Here is a 16,285-nt window from a genome sequence, read left to right as displayed (position 1 = left end):
TAGAACTTCTAATTTAGGAAAGCAGTGATACTTTAAGGACCACAGGGGAAACTTCAATGGTTGATTTAATACTTTTTTTGTTTTTTTCGAGACAGGGTTTCTCTGTAGCTTTGGAGTCTGTCCTGGAACTTGCTCTTGTAGACTAGGCTGGCCTCGAACTCACAGAGATCTACCTGCCTCTGCCTCCTGAGTTCTGAAATTAAAAAGGTGTACCACCACTGTCCTGCTGATTTAGTACTTTTGTCTAAATTCAATTTCCATTCTAGGGTCTGAATAACATATTGACATTATTGATTTTTACTTTTCATGTTAACATTAGTTAGATTGTTTCCTTCATAGAATGACTACATGTCTTATCTCCTCAAAACAGAAATTATTTGAGTAGAAGAAAATCTAAATTATTTTTTAAAAATGTATATACCACACTGAAAGCTGTTATGGGTGTCCCCCTGACCACAACATTGGCCCTGCTTCCTCTCCTGTAGTTATCTTTCCCGTCCTGTGCACCCCTCAGACCTTGCCCCAATGGGTGAGAATTGCCTCCCATCCCTGGGAACTTGAGCTACCAATGGGGTAGGGGAGCTGTCAATGGGAACTTGGCTCTCCTCCAGGTAACTTCACCCATCGGGACTCTTCATTTTCTATAGAGAGATAACACACTTGCATTTTTATAAAAGCTTTTGATGTACAGCAGCAAGAAGTAATTATTGTATTGTTATATTAAATATTGCCTAAAATTGGTTTTGTTGACAAGAGATGTGTATTTTCATGAAAATTTTCCTTCAAAAATAGTCTTATATTTATTGGCAATTTCTGATAAGTGATTAACCATTGAAAGTCTAACTTACAAAAACCCCATTCACATATGCTTTTAGGAAAGCATATTTAACATAGCATATAGCTAAGTTGAAATATAACTTATCCAGTTATATTTCTCTATGAGTCTTACACAAACATGAAATCATTTCCAATAGAGAAAATTCATCAATTTTTAGAAATTGTGTCATCATCCAACATGACAGTCCCACAGCAGATCAGGAAGGTTTGGTGAACAGAGGCAGCTGCCAATCACTCAACTATAAAGATTTCTATATTAGCTACCAGTAGCTGAGAAATACACAAAGCACAAAGATAGTCTTTGTCAGGACAGAAAGGAGAATTTCCAGGGTTCCTTGGCTTTGGAACCACGTTCTGCTCTCTGAACAGAAATCATGTAGAAATGTAAGAGGAGGCATGCCAGGGCCAGCAAACACTCACTACTGTGGTGATTCTTTTTGTTCTGTAATAAGCAAAAGACAAGTGATTCAGGGCTCAAAGGAAGAGGGCGGGTATAACTAAATTTGAAAGTTAATCAAACCATTGACCATACACAAATCAGCCTACAACTGTCCAAAATTGTATTACTTCTTGACAATCAGTCACACACTCAACAGTGCCCAACCCTTCTAGCAACTGACGCTGGTTTATATGAAAGTACAGGGAGCTCATAAACAAGTGACCTGGTCCTCACAATGGAGGAAGGCAGCTAGAATCCCGACAGCCTAGATGTAGAAGAGAGATGAAGTCAGAAAAGCCTTCAGCCAGAGCAGGTTAGTTATTTTCAATATCATTACATGGATCAATAAAAATGAAAGGATTGATCAGGCTTTGTACAACTCCACAGGGATCAATTCTACTGCAACTCATCACCTGACAACTGCATAGCAACGAAGTTCAGTTGCACAAACCAAGTATAGGCTTGAACTTTGCACAAAGAACATGCATGTCACAGATACACAGTATCAAAGCAAACCAGAGACTCCTTTAAAACAAAGCATGTGTGTTATAGAGAGACAGTGATCAATGGCTCCAACCACAGGGTACTTTTCTTGACTCATAGGCACCAGAGTTTACTCACGCTACAAATGATAACCATTGTGTTACACATGAAAGAGAAAGAAAAATCTCTGTGCCAAACTACATCAATCCTCTTAGACTTCGTACTTGCAAGTAGCCAGTTCAATTACCTCTGTCTGACTCAGAGAAAATCAGTTCCTCTCTCAAAGTCCTCTCTTATTCTGTTACAGTTACACCAAGTCACCTTAAAAATAATAACAACATCACAACATCTCCGAACACCAATCTGAAACTCCATTGCTATGTGAGAACCATAGGAGAGCGAGGCCAAATGAACTTCTCAGTTAAAATTTTTGGTCTTGACAAAAATCCCTCATTTCATGAGACCGCATTACTTAAGGCCTGCTTAGCAGCTGAGCCAAGCAAGAGTTTTAATAGAACTCTTTTGGGTTAAAAACAAATACTTTACAACATGCCATTCTAGTGGTAATTCTGCAATTAGTTACCATTGCAGTCAACAAAACAATCTGATTCATACATTCAGACCACTAAAGGAAAACTCAAGCGTGTTTTTGGGCTGGATTCTTTGACAGTTACAGAAGACACCAGCATACCATTTTGTCAACATATTAAAGAACAACCCAGTTCTTCTACCATGCGTCCACTCTGCATCCACACATGATCCCCCAGCAGCACGTGAGGTTATAAGATGCCAAGCGCAGTAGTCTCCTACCTTCATACATGGCCTTGAAACCCTGTGCGCTCACTGCAAAGTCCGTGGTGAACCAGAGCGTGAGGAGAGACCCGGTGCTCACAATGGAGGAGGGCAGCTGGAATCCTGACAGCCTGGATTTAGGAGAGAGAAAAAACAGTCAGAAAAACCTGCAGTTTAAACAGAAATGTATTAAAATCTCTCCCACATTGGTGGGAGAAGCTAGTTTACTGATATTCGTTGATAATATTTTATTTCTTTAATATGAGCCTTTAATATGAGCCACAGGATAGCCAGGAAGAAGTGGTCTTTCTTCTGTCTCAGGTTTTTGACTGCTGGGATCACCTGTATGATACCATGCCCAGCTTTAATAATTCTTAACTATGCTACCTTTATCTAAGTGAGGTCATAAAAATTTAGAGAACCAGTATACACATGTTTGATGTTAATGTCAATTAAATACTAGTAAGCCCCAAATTTTTATCTAAATGACTTAAGAAAATTCTTTTGGAAAGAATTGATCACCATTGTCTTCAGCGGGAAGTATCAGGACGACATAGCAGTAGACAATGAAACCCATGGACACCATGTGAGACAGAATTCCCCACCCTGCTTCTGTGTCCAGTCCCATTTCCTACTCATTCGATGGCATGGGACTCCTCTAATATGGTATCTGTTTGGTCCTACATTTATTCCAAAGAAATGGTGGTTTCTTTAGAGGAGAAATGACATGCTTGTCATTGCACACAATGAAACTCAGTGACCTTCCTAAGAGGTCACATCATTGATCTTAGCATTTATCTTTTATGATAGATCTTTTGGTTTGGAAGAAACATTTTTTAGCAATTATAACTCTTGAGTATTTTTAAAACTTCTAATGGCAATGGTCAGAGCTCTCAGGAAGAGCAAACTAGTGACTGCTAAGGAATAAACTGCATATGTGTAGTACTTTGAAAGTCAATAGATTTTTTTTTCCCAAAGGTCAAAGGGAGAAGTAAAACTAGAACAGACTACATTTCATTAAATTTAATAATTAAAAGGGTCTCTTTGTAGATCTGTGCTGTAGGAAAGTGGCCTGCACTAGGCAATAGTGCAGAAGTCAGAGCAAATATGCTTCCTCTGCAGGAGGGATCCTAGCGGCCTGCAGTATTAGTACCTCATTACAGCTGGTCAGTGGCCTGGATAGACTCAAGATGATCTCCTAGCACCAACAACAGCGTGATAATTGATCAATAGGATGGCAGAACTAACAAGTCGGAAAATGAGTTTATATTCAAGTGAGAATTATTATGACATGGATCACACGTCCTTTGTTTTCCATTATCCTTATTTAGTGTCGACTTTAAAGCTTTATTTGGTTTCGTTAGCAAACAATCGCCTCTCAAGTTAAGAGATGATACAGCCTGTAAAGTTCTTGCTGTGTAAGCATGAAGACCTCAGTTCAGATCCTAGTACTGGATAAGAGCAGTTCCATACACTGTAACTCCAATCAGGGCTGGGAGCGGGTCGATCCCTATAGCTCATTGGCCAGCAAGTTGGACTTCATCCATAAGCTCCAGGTTTAGTGAAAGACCTAATCTCATCAAGCAAAGTGGTGGATAACTGGGAAAGGTACCCAACTTTAATCTCTAGCCTCCATGTACACGTGGAACAGTTGTATTCAAATATGCCAAATATGAGCATGCATATGTGTATATATACATATATGTGTGTATATATATATATATATATATATATATATATATATATATATATTCTGCATAAACATGGCAAAATTCAAATCTTCTTAACTTTTTTATTAGGGCTGCTCAAAAGAAGAACTCACAATCTCATTCTAGTATTACAATAATACAAAATCCAGGTAGAGTTTAAAACTATAGGCCAATATCCCCAGTATAGAAAGATGTGAAATCCTCAACAAAGTATTTGAAAACTTTATATGGGAGTATCTCTAAAAGATCATCTGCCGTGATCAAATTGGCTTTATCATGGAGATGCACAGATTGTTTAAACTATGTAAATCAATAAACATAATAAATCACACAAATGAACCTAAAGACCAAACAATCACATAATCATCCCAAAAGATGCAGAAAAGGTCTTTGATAAAATCTAACATATTTTCATGATATTAGCAGCCCTGGATGGAACATACCTCAACATAACAAAGAATATGTATGACAAACCCACCACCAACATTAATTTTTATGGAGAAAAAAATCAAAGAAATCCCAATAAATTCAGGAAGGGGACAGCACTGTCAAGTATTTCCATTCTTTTTTCATATAGAGCTGGAAGCATTACCTACAGCAACAAGATTAAGAAAATTAAAGGGACACAAACAGGAAAAGTAATCAAGTCGTCCCTGTTTGCATTTTGCATGGCATAAATAAGAGATCCCAAAATTTCCAGTAGAAAGCAAGAGATGATTGAGAACTTTTGCAATAATCCTTTCTGAGTTGATTTTATCTAAAGCCTAAGCAGGACAACATGTGCATCTATGTTATGTGAAAATGGATAGGAAGGCATGAACATGGCCCAGGAACCAATGGCCCAGCCCCAGCAATGCTTTTGTAAACAGAAACAGAATCAATCCAAATGCAATGTGGTTAACAAAAAAGTAAAGCCCACGGTGTGGGCCACTGGCTTCTCAGGGTTTGTTTTACAGCTAAGTAAGCGAATGTTCTCCGGCACAGGTCCACGAAAAAGGGCTAACCCATGACCAGTGCACCAAACTAGGAAACATGACACAGATTACCATGAATGATACCTCTGACTTCTACTTTTCAAAAGTTAAAAATCAGTCTATGGAAAATTCAACAAGTGAGTCTCTCTGAAAAAAAGTTGCCCTGGGCCCAGATGACACTTCTCTAATACCAGTATCCACAAGAAGAAATCTAAAATAGAAAATTATACACATAGTAAAAATGGCAATTCTACCAAAAGCAATCTATAGATTCATTGCAATCCCCATCAAAATCCAAACAAAATACTTCACAGACCTTGAAAGAACAATAATCAACTTTATATGGAAAAACAAAAAAAACCCAGGATAGCCAAAAACAATCCTATACAATAAAAGTACTTCTGGAGGCATTACCATCCCTGACTTCAAACTCTATTACAGAGCTACAGTAATGAAAACAGCTTGGTATTGGCACAAAAACAGAGATGTTGACCAATGGAATCGAATCGAAGACCCGGATATTAATCCACAAACCTATGAACACCTGATTTTTGACAAAGGAGCTAAAATTATACAATGGAAGAAAGAAAGCATCTTTAACAACTCTTATTTAAAACAGGGCAAGTCTTCAAGGCCCATGCTATGGGAAGAACCCCTAGGTTTTACACCGCATTTATCACCCAGCAGAGGGAAGGTAATAAATTAGATTTCGAAAACCTTGAAAAACTTGTCTCTGTGAAAGACCCTATTAAGAGGATTCAAAGACAGTCTGCAGCCTGAGAGGAGATATTTGTGAGCTAATTATCCGGACAAGCTAAATTATCTAGAATATAGAATAGACTCAACAATGAAAAGCAAGCAAAGCAATGAGGAAATTGGAAAATACACGGGGAGTCATGTCCTAGTTTGCTTTCTGTTGCTGTGATAAAACCAGCACCAGAGACAACTCAGGGAAGAAAGGTTTCTGTAGCTTAGAGGTCACAGTCTACCATAAAGGGAAGCCAGGGCAAGTGCTGAAGCAGGAACCAGAAGACAGGAACTGAGGCAGAGACTAGAGAGGAACATGGCTTACCAGCTTCCAGGCTCACTTTCAGCTACCTTTCATAAACAGTCCAGGCCCACCTCCCAAAGAGCAATGCTGCCTACAGTGGGCTATACCCTCCTGTATCAACTGGCAATCAAGACTGCCCCAAAGATGTGAGCACAATTCAATGGAAAGGTGATAATCGCTCGTCCCAGGTTTGTCAGGCTGCTGGGTAAGATTAGGCAGCACAGATAACATTGCCTAGAAGACAGGAAGTCCACGAAAAGCTACTAGGCAACCTTGAGTCATTAGAAAAATGTGTTTTTAAACCAGGAACACATAACCACAGAGCTATTAGAAGGGCTGAAGAAGAAAAAATACTGATGCAAAGACTAGATAAAGACTAGATAAAAAGGCAGAGAAAACTCACGCACTTCCAGTCAGAGCGTGAGCTGGTGCAGTCACTTTGGAAAACAGTTGGTCAGCTTTTTAAAAATAAATAAGAAGCTGGAGAGACGTCTCAACTGTAAAGAGCATGGCATACTATTCTTGCAAATGCCTGAGTTCAACTCCCAGCACTCACTTGGGTTCACAGTCACTGCCTGTGTTTCCAGTTCCAGGGGATTCGTGATCTATTTCAGCCACCATGGACACCTGAACATACATAGCCTTACACACACACACACACACATACACACACACACACGCACACACACACATGCACACACACACTAATTAATTAATTAGCTAAAGTTAAATGAATATATTACAATAAATAACCAATGTATGAAACATAGCTATTGTTTTTCTTGCACTTCACCCAAAAACCCCTCAAGTGATACAAATGTTATCTTCACTATTAATATGTTGGCCATATCAGTTCCCTGTTATGTTGTAAGGTGTTACAAATAGGGAAGAGAGTTAGGGAGGATTATACCGAATCCCTATTAACGCTATGAAACTATCATCTTCTAAATATTGCATGGCTCATTAAAAACATGTTGGAAAAGTTTTAAAAAGACTTTTAAAGAAATATTAATAAAGTATGAAATAATCACTTAGTAGAAACACACAACGTATAATTAACAAGAAAAATGTATTCATTAACTTCCAAATGATAAATGAAACAAAACACTGAGAATGCTTTATTTAGAAATCAATCATCTTCAACTTTTCAATACATACTTCATTCATAGCGTCCCCTAGAACTATTCTGTCTATCAGGCATTTTTGCCTGCTCATTATTGGGCCACATTATTTCTCATTGTAATTAAACTGTCATAATAATGGAATAAACAAGACAAAACACAAAGTTGGCCCACTTTCCCTGCTTCATTTTTTGTTATCAAAGCCCGGTTTACCTACATGCGAGCACCGGCAGATGCAGAGAGTGAACATCTTAGAAAACCAAAGTGGCATTGGGAACATCTGTGAGGACATTGCAATACAAACCCAGGTACATGGCCATCCCCTTGCCCACGTCTTGACTCCTGCCAGCATGATTTGCCATGGCTGCTGCATCTCATCACTATGACTTACTGGCCATAGAGGAGAGTTGGGAAGAAAAGTTCTTCACCTGGCGCAACACTCCATGCCACAGTTCCCTCTACAGAAAACCACCTTGTCAACACTGTGAAAGCGTCAGGCTTCTGACCAGTTGAACTTCTGGCAGAGATAGAATGGCCAGGTAAGAGGATCTCTGGGGATGGTGACAAAAAATCGATTTCATTCTTAGAAAAAAAAAAGTATCGCTGTTGTCAATTCAAACATGCCGTTCACTCTGCCTTTTCAAGAAGGATCCTATTGTCCTGTAGGATCTCATTTATATTTCCACTTGGGAGAAACCAATTCCCCTCTTGCACGCAGCAATCTGGGTGACTGATAGCTCATGCCTGTCAACATGAGTGACTGTAAACTAAACCTGGAATGACTGTGGGTGACGTCTCTCTATTCCAGGTACATGTTCACTCTGTAGAAGTATGAATTTCAGAATCGAACCAGTTTATTCTTCTTCCATTTCTCAAGGAATTACTGAGATGAATAGCCGTAAAAATTGACCTCAAATGATTTGCACTGCACTAACATCCAGGACGCACAAGGTGCACCCGTGTGGGAATCTGGAAGGGCAGATGTGTTGATGCTGGATTGAAACAACAAATTCAAGGAAAAATTCGGAGCAAGGAGAAAACCAGCACTGGCGCTGTTTACATGCGATCAAATAACGAGGGAGCAATTAGTCTACAAGACAGAAGAGCACTCCTGAATTATACAATGTATATATTGTATAATCAGTATTTGTGATTTTGAAATGTCAATTATATTTAAAACTAAGGCTTCGTTAAAATGTCAAGTGCATATTTTAAGTAAATTAGGAAATATCACTAAATCAAATCTTCCTCCAGCGAATGTAATTGCTTTAAGGAAAATATCTGTAAGCCAAATGCAGCCAAAGTGACATTAATATTCAATATTTAGTTTCATCACATGTCAGGCCATATGCCAAAGTGAAGATTCTCATAACAGCTTCAAGAAAGAGGTGGGCCAACAAACGAACTTTCCTAAAACTAGAATCTCATCACGGCATTGCTGCGGGCTGTGAGAATGTGTCCAAGGGATACATATATTTCTCACAAGACAGCAGTGCATTCGGGAGCTGATAGATTGTGCAGATTCTTGGGACTTCATCTTTTCAAACACGCCCATAAGCTGGCCCAACTGCATGCTCCCTGGAAACTTCTCCAGATGAGATGTTCCCAAACGACAACCATTTATATGTCATTAATACTCTTGTTTTTAAGCCTTTTACCTACATACTTCATATGAACATGCATTTTACCAAGTCTTTCATTTCGGTAATTAGTCATCGTTGAAAATATTGACCAATCACCCACTAAACGCTGAATGTCTCCTAATGGAAGCTCCCTAGGTGTGGACTGAGTTAAAAACTTTATGTGGTCTTCAATTTTATGTTTTCGAAAATCTTCTGAAACCCTTGAGGCTTAAGCAACCATCAGTACAGATATCTTTAGTAGCTGCTTGGCTCTGAAGCATCCGTGATTATTGGTATTAGGACATTGTGGTCTCACGGGTTGTTTAGATGTCGGGTGCATCAAATGAGGCCATTGGAACCTTCTGCTCTCTGTTTCTCCTGCTCTCCCACACCCACTACTCCTGTCTCTACCTAGTGTGACTTCAAAGTGAAACAGTTGTCTGCTCATTCCTTTATATAACACGGATCTCGACTTCTTAACAGTTCCACGCAGTAATCATCAACAGCCCAAGAGTCTTGGGAGAAGCATTGTGCAAAGTCTCAGATTAACAAAAGCCCAAGAAAAGCCTCTGTGTTACAAGGACTCCAGTCATTTAACTGGGAACTGCACACAATTCAACCCGAAGGGCACGGGCTATGTACAAAGAAAGCCAGTGTGTCTCATTTACAGTCTAGACATCCATACCCTTTTCTGGGACTTTCTGGGAACCAAAGTCCATTCTAGACAACAACGTATCTATTTCGTGAGCATCAACACTACTCATTTCTGAAGAGAGAGCCGAGCCTAGAGGATCCAGATTTCTCCGTACATGTCAAGGGAGAAAAATAGTAACAACAGAGGCAATCATGCCCCAATCTTTAATTTACTGATAATCAGAATTTGCTCTTTATAAGTTTGTTTTTGCCTTTTTCATGTATATGTGTTCAGGCACCTGTGTTCATATAGGAGTGTATATCTGTATACAACTGTAATTCATGTTGCCACGGTGTGAGGGAATGTCTGACTTCACTCTGAGTAATCGTGAACTAGGTGGTTTTTGTCTTTTGCCAATACTTCCTGGCAAGGAAGAGAGGCCAGCTTGTAGAATCTGCACATTCGGCATGACATCACACATTTCAATAGAATTAGGCTCATTTAATTAGAGAAGAAGCTAATCACACGGCCGAAGAAGACAGACAGTGTAGAGAGAAGCCTTGACCTGAAAGAAAAGGGAGAACAGTGGCAGCTCCAATTTGGGGTACTCAGTTGAATTCCACATTTGAAAAAGAGAACAGAGGGGTTCTAATCACTTGCTCATAGCAACATGCCGAGATCATAGGATGTCTGCAACCTGGTACCACATCTCTGTCACAATGGCTGCTCCTTTTATCTGAACCAAATCTTCCTTCACCTTTGATTTTGCTCTGGGTCTCTGTGGCCACCTGAGCTTGTACAGAAATACAGATAAGCCATGAATGCAGAGACAATACAAAATGAACCCAGGGTCCACTATCCTGAAAGAGACATGCCATCTACCAAAGGAAACCTTAGACCATAAGAAAGGGAAGTCATCTTACAAAAACCGCTGATAGCAATAGCAAGTTCCTGTCATACACTGTCCTGGGTGGTTTTTGCCCATCAGATGGCCCATGCCCTTTCCTTTATGTTTGGCATATAGTTTCCTAAGCTGTAGACAGTGAACTAGAAGAGACATTCCCTTAAGTAATATTTCCTGTTTAGACCCATTAATCTTAAAAATATCAGTGAGAGCATTGCAGTCCACCCTAGCTCACTCACCTCACTGAGAGCTTTACCACTTAAAAGCCTCTCCCCTTAGACAAACGTGAAGCCTCTGCGCCCATCGCCCAACCCCAGACACACCAGGATCCAGACCCTTTCATCTGATTGGGCTGATTTAATACACTAGGCAAATCTTAAAGTTCGTCCTAAGCAAAAATGACCTCCTAAGGGGATACAATCTCTGCTAAGCGCACACCATCTAATAAATGTGCCCCTGGAAAAATAAAATAAAATTCCTCAAATTGCATTTGAGACAAATTTGCCAAGAATTAATTTCACTGATCATCTTTTCTCTCCATCCCTGCACTGAGCTATTTCGAGAAAGTTATTTCACAATTACACTGTCTGTGATATGCTATTAGAAGAAAAGATCTAAACAGATTTTGCCCCCAAGCACAAAATAACATCCTGTTCAAGTGGCTCTGTTATGGCAACGGAGCCTTTTGTAAATTACATTAAAATGGCCCAGTGTTCCTCACACCCCGTGCCTGCTTCTTGCACAGATATCCACGCCTCACTGGGGCCCTCCACTTGAGTGATAAGAACCCCCAAATTGTCTTCCCAGTGAAGAATCCATTAGTTGGGTTTTCATATCAAGATATCTTTTCAGGCTGTTTGGGTCCAGATAGGCCCCTTTTCCACGTTAAGATTTCAGATAAACCCCGTTCTACTTCAGAGTAACTCAGTGGGCCCAGTGGATTTCCTCCTGAGAGGAGCTCTTTAATACTAATCTGACACACACTGCGGTATGGGAGCGGAGGTAAAGTGCTAACTGATTTCCCTGTGGGCAAGCCAAGGGAGCAGGCAGCCACTTCTGAGTATTTAGGCCAAAATAACATTACAGAAATGGTAAAAATGGGTCAAAGATGCCAGATAACTCTGGGAAAATTTGTTTCACTGTAGTATCTGATAAGATTGATTCTCAAAGTTTAAATTCCCTTCTCAATTATGAATCTGACTTGTACGAAAGTGGAACTCTCTTGGTGACGAATCTACTGTAGGGAGAATTACAACGCAACACACACACACGTGTACTGGAAAGGAGACAATCATAAAAACTTGGAAATCAAAATTAGACAGCCTAAAATTAGATTTAAAGAAATTCTTTTAACAGTTCAGAAAGCCAGCACTGCTTGGGAGTCAGATATCACTCAGTAATGTGGCCCACACCTCCCGAATTCTCAGAGACGCCATGCCAGAAGTGCTGGCGGAGCTCTCTGTCATTCTCTAGGTGGAATGAGCTCCTTCGATGTGGCTTCTCGGCGCTTGAATACTATGAATCCATTAGTTGAAGTTATCTGAAGCAGACAGCGTGCTTTAAAAGTCACAATACTATCCTCTTTTACCTGGGTCTTTGTATTTGTGAGTGTGTTCAGAAAAGGCTTGGAAAATGACCTAAAGAGTTTTCATGAAGTTCACGGACTAGAATAGACAGAGACCTGATGAGAACTCAGAAATACCGTGCTTTGCTTCGATTTTTTGTATACAATCAACTTTCATTAAAATACACATGGGTTAAATAAGGGTGGTTAATCACTATGTTGAGAAGCATGGACTTACACCAATCAGTAATGGGCCTTCAGAAGCAGAACTCGCACTACAACATCACTGCTTCCTCCTTTTTACTTCCTCTCAGACCAGAGCTCTGAGAACAGGGCAGAGTAAATCTCTCAAGCAAAGCAATGCTCTTAGAATTCAGTTTCCTGGCTATAAACTGAGTAATTATTTTAGATCAAAGTCATTTTCATATTGGATTGGTTTTCTATATCTGGAGTCCAGTGAGGTGGAGGTATCCTGTACTCTCCAGCTATAATGCTGGGTAATTCTGGGTACATCCATGAACTTCCAGTCACTGTTCTGTATTCTAAACATCGAAGCCTTATGCAATCCTTAAAGCAACCTGTGACAGTGGATAATAAGCCTCTGACTCTGTAGGTGGGGAAACCAGTCCCCACAACAGATGGTTAACTTGTAAGAAACATACAATTGGTCAGTGTCAGGGGTCAGGGGTCTGTCTGCAGTCATGGAAGAAACTCTTCCATGCTCAAGATAGATTTCAGAGTTCAGATCACTAAATGCCTACATAAGGAAGCAGGAAAAAAATCACACAATGGTGAATTAACAGAACATTTGGACTGATCTCCAAAATGTACTAAGAACTCAAGAAATTGGTCATCAAAAGAACATATAATCCAATAAAAATTGGGGTTCAGACCTAAACAAAGAACTCTCAACCCAGGAATATAAAATGACTGAAAGACATTTAAGGAAATGCTCAACATCCTTAGTCATCAAATACAAATCAAAAGAATTCTGAGATTCCATCTTACATCTGTAAGAATGGCCAAGGTAAAAAACACTGATGACAACTTATGCTGGATAGGTTGTGGGGGAAAGGGAACACTTCTGCATTGCTGGTGGGAGTGCAAACTGGTACAGCCCCTTTGGATGTCAGTGTGGTGATTTCTCAGAAAATTAGGGAACAACCTTCCTCAAGACCGAGCAATACTACTTTTGGATGCTCAATTATACCACAAGGACATGTGCTCAACTATGTTCATAGCAGCATTGTCATAGCCAGAACCTGCAAACAACCTAAATGCCATTAGACTGAAGAATGGGTAAAGAAAATATGGTACATTTACACAATGGAGCAGAAAGAAATATTGACATCTTGAAATTTGCAAGCAAATGGATGGATCTAGAAAACATCATATTGAGTGGGGTAACCCAGACCCAAAGATACTTATATGTATTCATTCATAAGTGGCTTTTAGACATAAAACAAAGAAAACCAGCCTACAATTCAAAATCCCAGAGAACCTAGACAACAATGAGAACCCTAAGAGATACAGACATACATGGATCTAATCTACATGGGAAGAAAAGACAAGCTCTCCAGAGTAAATTGGGAGCATGGGGGCAATGGGAGAAGGTAGAAGGGGAGGGGAAAGGAAGGGAGGGGGGCAGAGAAAAATGTAGAGCTCAATAAAATTGATAAAAAAAGAAAAAACTTATAAATTTCAGACATGGGCTGCAGGCTTTATGAAAATACACACGGGAAACAATTTTACCTAAAGACTGGGACTGACTCAAAAACTCTAAGTTTCATCCACTTGTCATTGATCAAATTTTTGAAATGAAATTATTAAATAAATCAATAATGAAAAATATGCATTTTAATTTTTGCGTGCATAAGTATGTGTGTGAGGATGGTGTATGTGGGGGACACTGCATACACCTGTGAACATACATGTAGAGTACAGAGGAAAACCTCAGGAGTCTTGGGTTTTCACTATTTTCTAGAGACTGTGTCTCTCGCTGGACCTGGAATTAGATTTGATAGCCAGCAAGCCCCGACGATCCACATGTTTTCTTCTCCCACCCCTGTGGGGTTGCAAGCAGGGGCAATGTACTCAGCCCTTCACATGGGTGATGGGATTCAATCTCAGGTTCACAGGCTTCCAAAGTCAGCAAGTGCTCTCATCCATGCACCATCTCCGCAGCCCCACAACCGACTATTGCTAGGGATAGTGAAGACATCTGTGGCTAAGACCTGGGCGGGGGATGCTGGGCTGGCCAGTCAGCACGGGGGAAAGCTCTCCTTTGGATCCTTGCTCAGCTAGGCTCCCAAGACAACCGTGTGATCATGAGTGACTGCATGCTGGAAATAGGAAGCAGCCAAATTAATAAAGCCACTTCTCTTCTACTTTGTTAAGAGGAAGCTGATGCATTTAGTTTTCTTTATGCTCAAACCTGCCCTTGTCTGAAAGAGCTAAAACTTCCTCATTTGTAGTCACTCACTAGGGATGTGGAGATGTAAATTTCCCATCTTTTGATTGAAAAAGACTATTTATTCCTCCACACTCTTATGAATTTAAAGATGGAGTTTAACATTTGCATACATTTACCTCTCTCTCTCTCTCTCTCTCTCTCTCTCTCTCCCTCCCTCTCTCTCTCTCTCTCATTTTTTATAAAAGGAAGGATCTGGGGAATAAAAGAAAACCAGCTTAGGCTCAAAGTCTGTATGCAGAGGAATGTTTGCTTTGCAATATTAATATTACAAATTTGGAAGAGTGGAAAGCAGGTTTGGCCAAATGTACAAAGTGTGGAGATTCTGTCATTTCCCTGCGTCCCACAGAAAGGACCTGCTTTCTCTTTAGTCTCAGGGCTAAGGACTTCAATCCCTTTTCAAACAAGCACAAGGAATTTCAAATCTCTGGAACTAGGAGCAGCTAATTTGAATATTTGGCTCCAGAAGGGCACATTCTCAATTCAGCTTCATGCCTCATGATCACATCACAGGACATCCTCATGACTCCAGTGAAAGAAATGAAACTAACAGACAAACAGCAAAACAGGGGCCCACCCTAGTCCTGGGAAGATCCGTTTATCAGGGGACTTAGGTAGAAAGAACAGGGAAATGGTGGAAGTTATTCACCTCGCAGTCAGTGGAAGCCAGGGAAGCGATTGAACGTTTCCACTCATTACAACTAAGGAAGAATTTGGAGTCTTTCTCCGCATGGGACAGGTACAGAGAGGGGCAGGGGTCTCACAGCATCCAGCTGCCCTCTTCTAGCTATGCTGTGACCTCACTGTCACACTGAATGCAAACCTTACATTCCTGGCACCGTGCTATCCCGGACCCTAAGCAAACTACTTTTCCAAGTGTTCCCGCATAAGAATAGGACACATCTATCCCTCCAGAAAATATCTGACTCTGCACTGAGAAAAGCAGCCACAACAAAAGTAGCTTTTCCACACTTAAAAGGCATTCCCAGAGACACTTTAGAGGCTAACACTAGAGTATGAAAATCGAATTGAGATGGCATGCAGACAAGCCAGTCAGCATTAGATTTTATAAGTGAAGAGGCACAATGGATAGGCCCCAGTAGATCCAACAGAATATGGGAATTAATCATAAATATCATACTTCTGATACTTTATGAAAAGGACCTTCACCAAATTCTGTTTTTACTGGCAATCATCTGTGTGGTTGATTTTGGTAATAACAGTATAAGAGATGACAACGCAAGATGGTGCAAGATGGTTTTATTTAATCACTAAATGATTGCTGTATACAGTGGCAGAAGTGTGCCTTTCCGGGTCAGTGAGCAGTACAAGGCACACATGCTAGTCCTGTGATATCATCCATGCCCTTGGAAACAGTATCTAAAGCGAATCATACCATTTTTCTGAGTTTTTGGCAGTCTGGCCATATCTAGATATCCAAAGGATAGGCAACTATAAAACCCCATGCTGCCATATCTTGCCAAAAGTTATTTTTTCAGACATCTTTGTTGCAAAGTGGTGGGCACGATTGAGAAACACAAAAAAATCAAAAGCAAAATTGTCACATCTAATACTGAGGAGTTGCTTCTGATGAATAAAAGAAAAAAAAAACATTACTTTCCATTAAAGTCACTGGATGATGGAAGGGGAGGCAGGACAGACTCCAAAGCTGGTTTTGCAGGAGA

General features: G+C 40.1%; 1 protein-coding gene across 2 annotated transcripts in view; it reads right to left on the bottom strand.

Moving 5' to 3' along the window:
• Positions 1-16,285, bottom strand: part of Csmd1 (CUB and Sushi multiple domains 1) — a 1,511,659-nt gene that overhangs the window by 1,037,367 nt on the left and 458,007 nt on the right. For both annotated transcript variants that reach the window (XM_087901170.1, XM_087901171.1), the window contains exon 3: positions 2,570-2,682. In XM_087901170.1, coding sequence (XP_087757296.1) covers positions 2,570-2,682 — 113 coding nt within the window. The remainder of the gene's footprint in view (positions 1-2,569; positions 2,683-16,285) is intronic.

The sequence above is a fragment of the Myodes glareolus genome, chromosome 23 (assembly GCF_982192425.1).
Source record: "Myodes glareolus chromosome 23, mMyoGla1.1, whole genome shotgun sequence".
Taxonomy (NCBI): domain Eukaryota; kingdom Metazoa; phylum Chordata; class Mammalia; order Rodentia; family Cricetidae; genus Myodes; species Myodes glareolus.
Note: the sequence above shows the minus strand (reverse complement) of the source record. Positions and strands in the feature narration are given on the sequence as shown.